The sequence below is a fragment of the Sinocyclocheilus rhinocerous genome, unplaced genomic scaffold, assembly GCF_001515625.1.
Source record: "Sinocyclocheilus rhinocerous isolate Xijiao unplaced genomic scaffold, SAMN03320098_v1.1 scaffold781, whole genome shotgun sequence".
In the NCBI taxonomy this organism is placed as follows: domain Eukaryota; kingdom Metazoa; phylum Chordata; class Actinopteri; order Cypriniformes; family Cyprinidae; genus Sinocyclocheilus; species Sinocyclocheilus rhinocerous.
The window spans coordinates 908,880-916,880 of NW_015658395.1; the positions used below are offsets into that span (position 1 = coordinate 908,880).

The window sequence follows — 8,001 nt, forward strand, 5'->3', positions numbered from 1 at the left end:
AGATAGATAGATAGATAGATAGATAGATAGATAGATAGATAAATGATCTTGTTTTCCAATAACATATAGAAAATGTATACTATTTTGAATTCCCATATATTAATGAATATATTTCTTAATCAGTATTTGTGCCTGTTCCAGTAAACATATCTTAAATCTATAAAGGTTTGTATTTCCCTCAATCAATCAATCAATCTTCAGTATTTGTGTCCTTTTGTCAGTAAAAAGTCTGACAAAAGGACACAAATGTGTAAGTCTTGTTTACTTATGCTGAATTAAGTTTCTTTTTCTTATCCATCGGCACATAGATTTCTCATGTTTTAAATCTAAATTTAGTTAGGTTTGTGTCTCTAGATATTTCACTGAAACACGGACAAAAAAATACTGATTAAGAAAATGAGTTTTTGCAGTGCACAAAGCAACTCTGTGAAGATCAGCGACAGATACAGCGAGATACAACAACACACATCCCTCTCCAACTTTCATTCAAAAAGGTTCTTCAGAACAGAGAACAACCCAGGGGTGAGATACAGAAGGGGACTGGTTTGAAAGCTGAGAGAGATGGAGAACAGAACCCTACCCTTTTCATCTAAACATAATACACCCCGACAAAGCTATTGGACAGATTTTTGTCTTCAAGTTTCTGGTGCCATCAAAGCCCTGTGCCCGATATAAGCTCTGCGGCAATGTCTGACATTTATTTAATCTATAGCCTCCCAAAGCTGCAGTCAACGGCATGCTTATTAAAATCTGCTGTTTGCTGTGCTACTTGACACGCTGACAAATCACACATAGCAGCACTTTGAACAATTCCCTTCTGTCAAGAATGACCCGTCTTAATAGAAAGAGAGAAGAAATTGAAACAAAGGAGAAGAGAGAATGTTAAATATGGAAAACGAGTGAGAGAGGAAAACACACTGATTAAAGGAAAAGGGGGAAAAAGAAGAGAGACAAAAGCAAAGGGCACTTTTTTACAAATAGGGTACACATTAGGGTATAAAAGTCTTATTTTTTAAAACATCAGCAAAAGCTTCATAATATATTGACTTTCAACCTCAGAAGAGCATATGCCATAGACCTTTACACATGTTTGAGGCATACTGATAATTGGCTTTAAGAGCCAATGGCTTTGTATAAGAAATCAGAGTTGAAAAAATCAGAAGGGAAGAAAAATAGAAGGAGCCAAGAGGGAAAAAAAAGTGTTTTGATCATGAACACGAACCTGGGCACTTCTTGTCATTACATGAGCGTACTTCCTCTCCAGAGCCATCGCAAGGGTAACCCTGGATTCCTGTGCCTTCACACATACGGAACCGCCGCTGCCAACCCGAGTCACAGGTCTTGGAGCACAAGCTCCAGTGATTCCAAGCACCCCAGTTCCCTCCACCTGCACAGGAACAAAAAAACAAGAACCAAAAGATATAATTACAATCATTGACCATCTACACAATGCAGCTGTAATACTCTTGACTGGAACACAGTAAAAACAAACGTTAAATGCCCCAGTGCTGTTAGACTGTATATCAGCACTTTTGGAAACAGGGTTATTAATCGTTAACTAAAACTAAAATAAAAAATCTAAAAAAAAAAAAAATGTAATTTAATTAAATACAAAAACAAAAATAATAACAAAAACCCACAACAAAATGACTAAAAGTTTAGCAAAAATTAAATGCATGAAATGAAATGCAAACAGAAAATATAAAAATAATACCTAACTTAAAATACCAACAAATACAATAATAATACATCAGTGATTCTAAAATAACAGTATTTATAACATTGTTCAGCCAATCAGATTTGAGGCCCGGAACTAACTGTAAAGCACTTAAAAGTGAAGTGACAACAATATTTAGCTGCAGTGTGAATGTGGTCATAAAGCACCTGCATGAAGCTAATTTGCGCTTATTAATTATTATCAGGGGTGCTTACTGGCATATGCTGACACAGCAGCATATCTGTGGAACAAGTTGAGCGGTGCAGACCGGTAAATCTCTGCGGTTTGGTACCATAGACAATTCAGAGTGTTAGCTGCAATTAATTAGACCATGACAGCAAACAAATTGCAGCTGTGCACATAAACTACCTGTCAATTTAAGACTGTAAGCCCACCAGAGAGTAACTTACCCCCACAAGACGGGTTGGTGCACTCACGAGTTTCAGCATGCGGCCCCTTACACTCCGCCCAGCCATGAACCGACACACTGCAACGCCGCTGCCTCTGCTGAGTTCCAGAGTCGCAGGAAACAGAGCACTGAGACCAGGCCGCCCAGTCCAACCACTGCCCCTCCACTGCAAACACAACCACAGGGAGACGCAGAGGTGAGAACAGAATAAGACAGTACAGAAGTGGAGGAAGGACAGGAAAGAGAAGGACATAGAAGTGAGGGACAGAAACAAACAGGAAACAGGCAGTCGGAGATACGGACAGAGACACGGGGTACAGCAAGGGTCTGTGTTTGTCTATAGCATGTGAGTTTGTAAGTTCTTACTTACCCTGATACAAACCATCAAGATTAGTGATGAACCAGTGTAAATACTCAGCATTGTTCTAATCCAGTGTTTCCCCTAGGTTTATGGCTTTGGGGGGGTGTTCCGTTTTTTTTCCCTTTTTTTTCTGGACTCCTTTTTAATGGTTAAATTACATTTTATTAATCAAACCGCATGTCTAATTAATTAAAATCATGAAACTTAAACAATTTAACATCAATTTATTAAAAGTTTAACAAATATTACATGTTTAGGGCCCTATGAAATGTTTTTATTTTTACAACCTTATGTTTTATTGTAACCAAATTCTGTTTTAGCATGTCTAATCATTTGAAAGCATAAAACAAGTTTTACAATAATATAAAAACAATAATTTATTCTTACAATAGCCTTATGATTTTTCTGCTCAGAAATTCTGTATTGTATATTTACATTTTGTTTTAAGGCATAAAACATTCATTTAATCTATCTTTTAAGTAATGAAAATTAAACAAATTTGATTTAATGGCAGGGGAAACACTGTAATCCAATGCATTTTTCGTTCTGGTTTCTTCATCACTGAACATTAAACTACAATGCATTCTATTAGAATAAACCTTGACCTGCACATTAAAGGTGCTCCAAGTAACACATTAATTTCATGAAAATTGTAGTCTAATGGGTTTCAGAGAAGACTAGTGCAAAGAAAATACTAATTGTGGTTAATTGTGGATGGACTACTGAGACAAACCTAAAAGCACAGGAAGTTAAATAGAGGCTTGATAACATTAGCGCTAAAATGTATGAGAAACCTCACTTTGATGATAATAATTTTAGTTAGACTGTTGCATATTGCAGATGTTTCAGCCTTTAATTTCTCACTGGAAAAAAAATGAGTAAGAATTAATTAAAGCTAGGGAAAAAAAATTCATTCATACTATTCATTGTTTTTCTATGTATAAATGACAGCAAGGACATTACGTATCTTACATTAATTTTATATAGTAGATTAACTGTGGAAATCAATAGAGTATATGCAAACACAAGCAGTACAGGTTCTGCCTGTGGTCATATACCGATATGACCACAGGCAGAACCTGTACTGCTTGTGTTTGCATATACTCTCTCTGAGCATCAACTACAACAACAAACAAAAAAACAAAACAAAAAAACAATATGAGATCTTTTGCATAATGGATGAAAAAGGGATCAATGTGCAGTGACTATTTCTTGCTTGATTAATGAGATTCATGTTTTCTGGTGAAGTTCAATGTGAATAAATGATACGCAGGGGGCATGTCGCTTATGAAGCCCATGTCACTAATCCGCTCATTTTGTTGAAGCATTTATGAATTTCTGCAGTTTATGGAGAAAGAAAAAAGAAACTCTTTTAAATGTTTCACATCTCGTATCCCAAGATCCTTTGCAAAACATTAGAAGGCCTACATGCCTCGATGGACACATATTCAGCATGTTCGAAAGTAAGAATTATGCTTAAACTTCATCCATCAAATGATGCCATTAATCTTATGGCTTTATGTTTATATAATGAATGCTTTCTATTTCACAGTAGGGGAGATGCTACGTCTTTTGACTTTCTGCAGCAATTTCAGGATCTGCGCATATTAACCTCTAATATCACTTTTATCTTATTTAAATGGGGGGGTTGGGGGTAGATATTCATATTTCATCCAAGCGTATCTCGATATGATTGATGGTATGAACTGAAATCAAATTATCTCTCAATCTAATGGATTCCAAGGAAGACAGAGCACATGATGAACGAAAATGCCTATGTCACCTTTGCTCTGTCAAAGCAGATGTCCATCAAACTGAGAAAAATGTACCGTGTAACATTACTTCAAGGTAGCCACAAGACCAAACTAAAATTGTACTACAGAGAGTGATGTAGTACAGACAGACAGACGAGTAGCAGGTTGTGTATTTATGTGTCTGTAGTATGTGTGTATATATATATATATATATATATATATATATATATACACACATACTACAGACACATAAATACACAACCGCATAAATTCATGCTATTATAAAATATGAAAAAAAAAACTAAATGGTTCAATGGTATATCAAAAAAAATAAATAAAATGAAATAAAATAAAATACCTCTTTAACTGTTGGCAGAACGACATATCGCAAAATCAGATGCAGCTGCATTCTCTGTCTGAGATCATGGAGGATTTGTGTCTCAAAGCAAGAACATGATAAATAATAACCATATTCTAAAGCCTCACAAACTCAATAAACATGGATAAATGTGGCCTGTCTGTCTGCGCCTCCATGAGATTATTGGACTCATCATCGCTCATAAATTCAGCAGCCAATGAGGAGAGAGATCCCGCATATTGTGGTTGCCAGGAGAGACAGCAGCTGCAGCTGAAACCCAACAAACACAGCTGAGCATTTATGGCATCTCACTTTTCTTCACAACAACATAAAGGGAAATGCAGAGAGAAATCAACTGTATAATTAAGGTAATAACACTGACTTCAGCACATCAAATGGATACTTTGAGTATCCCTCACTTGTATTTCATACATACACACAAACATCTGAGTGTTCAGGGCTGTTGCTAGGAGTTCTGGGCCTTGTTCCTTTACTTTATTTGATTTGATTTCTCTTAAATCTATTTTAGCTGAATTACATAAACTGATGAGCTCATATGGCTGCAGTAAATCAAACGGGAGGTTCAGCGATGTTTTATTAGCTAATTCTGACATGTTCAGCAAGTTGCATTTTAACCTGAGTTTGATGAATTTGTAGACAAGCTGCTGATGCAGTGGACTGTAATAAACTGCTAGTGCATTTGACCATTAAAGCAAAAATCCGTTTTTAAGGAACAGCAAATGTTTTAATAAACATTTTTCTATCTATTTTTTGAGGCGACGACATGAAAAATGGACAGTATTTGAAAGAATTTGCTTATCTGTAACTGAGAGCATGACTTTGATTTTACATTGTGCCTCACAATGTTTCTAGCATAAATTTACCCAATTAATTTTTCTGTTTTTTTTTTTAAATAAACAAATAAAAAAGCACATATTTTATACACGTATATAAGATTGTCAGGAAACATTGCTCAAGACACATTTTATATTATTATCACTATTGAAAATAGTTTTTGCTGCTTAATAATTTTGTAGAAATCTTGACCACTATGATTCAAAACTCTAAGAATTAAAGAAAAAAAATACTTTTATTCAGCAAGGACACATTAACATGTAAAGATATTTATAAAAATGTTTTAATCAAATATACTGTATGCAGCCTTGGTGAGCATAAGAGACTTCATTTAATGCATAAATCAGTAGAGAATATATAAGACGTGTATGTATGTATTTATTTATTGATACATACACTCTAAAAAATGCTGGGTTGTTTCAACCCAACATTGGGTCAAATATGGACTAACCCAACCGTTGGGTTAAATTTTTACATTCAATTTTTTAACCCAAAAGTTGGGTTAGTCCATATTTGACCCAAAGTTGGGTTAAAACAACCCAGCATTTTTTAGAGTGTACATACATGCATACATATATACATACCACAATTCTTCTTCTTAATAATAATATGAATAATAATAATAATAATAATAATAATAATAATAATAATATATTTTTTCATGCAAATTATTTTGGAAGACTGAATAATACACTCTGATTTTGAAAACATTTCTAAATTTGATCTCGGTTAGGTTATAATAGATCTAAATACTTAGAGCTCTCTTTCTCTTTTTTCAAGACAAACTACCATATAAATAAGTCTTAAAACTCATTCCTCTAACAAGCCAATAGAGTGCACTCTGAAAAACTTCCTATAAGCAAATATATACTTTATTCTTTAATGAAACAGAATCTTTATGAGGACAATCAACAAATGCTACTTCAAAATAAGACTACTATCCACTTACAAAACTACTGTACAATGTATATGTACAATCCATCTCTTATCAAACAAGAAAAACATAATTAATAGGAGTAACTTACAATAATGATCCGATGACTATAGGCTGGAACTGAAATTGCTCACATTTACAGATTACAGAGATGCAAACCATCACTGTAATCATATTCTCAAATACAGCTGAAGTAATGTGGGAGTAAACACGCCAATATTTACAACGTCTCCATTTAGATTCACACAGCTAACCATCCTTTACTGTGAACCGGGAGAAGGTATATTACGTCGAGTCCAGTGTTAAATTATATCAGCAGATTACACGTCAGTAGCCACTCATGAATGCAATTTGAATATGAGGCGGATGAGATGTTTTTACACATGGGCGCATCTCGGTAGGTGAGGACAGGTGGAAGATCTGCTCTCTGACAGGTTGTAATCACTGTCAGTCAAAAGGCGCTCGGCCGGACTGGCCCAGCTGTTCATTTGTGCCTCCTCAAATAAAAGACAATCACAGTGATTGGCTGTCACCCTTAACCCTTCAACTGTCAGCCTAATGGAGGTCTTCAACTCCAGGCAGGAGCAACTGTTCAAACTGAAAATGAATTGAAATGTAACAGACAAATGATTTATTGCTCATCTCAGTGGGGTAATAACTAATTTTGGAGATGGATCCTGTTGGTTGAGACCGAAGCGGCGCTGCTGAAGAAACAACAAACCCCAGCATGTGTGGACACGTGTGATTGGTTCATCTGCGATTCCGATTAGCTTAACTCGAGCCGAGCCCCCATTTGAGTAGCACTTCAGACTGGCATAATGAATGAATGAAATCCAGAGGAAACTACGAGGCATGGCTGCAGAAAGAGAACGCAGACAACACAGAACTCAAGCGCGGCCTTCAGACTGAGACTGAACAGGAGGAGTGAGAGAGAGACTGACGTGAAACAAGCAGACTGGGGTGAAGCTGGAGGCAGTGAGGATGGCACACAGGAAGGAAAGGGAAAGGTCAGCCAGAAGAAGACATGTGAAAAGAGAGACAAGGCAGGAGACGACATACATCAAAAGGGTAAAGAATAAGGAAGTTAGAAGAGTCCAGAAGACAGAGCACATTAGGTCTCATTCACCAACTGCAGATGCATATGCACAAAATAAATAAAGTTTACTCAAACCACATATACTTTATTATTATTATTATTATTATTATTATTATTATTATTATTATTATTATTATTATTATTATTATTATTATTATTATTATTATTATTATGTTGTTTTAATATATTCAAATATTGTGTTGTTATAATAAACATTGTTATAAAAATATAATAAAACATTTAATCACAAAAATTAAAAACATACAATTTATTTGTATATATTTTATACTAATATTATATTATACAGGAAGGGTAGCTGGTGTAAAATCCAATGTGCAACATTAATTCTACATTAATTCGCTAAATGGCTCCAGAAATTCTTTCTTGTTCATTCTAGTTTCTAGTTTGATTCTGCAAACCTCTTTGTAATTTCAGTTACATTTTCTCTATATTTAGGATAACATTTACTCAAACTACATATATTCAATAATAATAATAATAATAATAATAATAATAA

The 8,001-nt window shown here is 34.8% G+C and overlaps 1 protein-coding gene across 3 annotated transcripts in view; it reads right to left on the reverse strand.

Annotated features, from left to right (window-relative positions):
* Positions 1 to 8,001, reverse strand: part of adgrb2 (adhesion G protein-coupled receptor B2) — a 293,767-nt gene that overhangs the window by 124,492 nt on the left and 161,274 nt on the right. For all 3 annotated transcript variants that reach the window (XM_016530376.1, XM_016530377.1, XM_016530375.1), the window contains exons 5-6: positions 2,128 to 2,292; positions 1,223 to 1,387 (exon numbers count right to left, since the gene is read on the reverse strand). In XM_016530376.1, the coding sequence (XP_016385862.1) occupies positions 1,223 to 1,387; positions 2,128 to 2,292 (330 nt within the window). The remainder of the gene's footprint in view (positions 1 to 1,222; positions 1,388 to 2,127; positions 2,293 to 8,001) is intronic.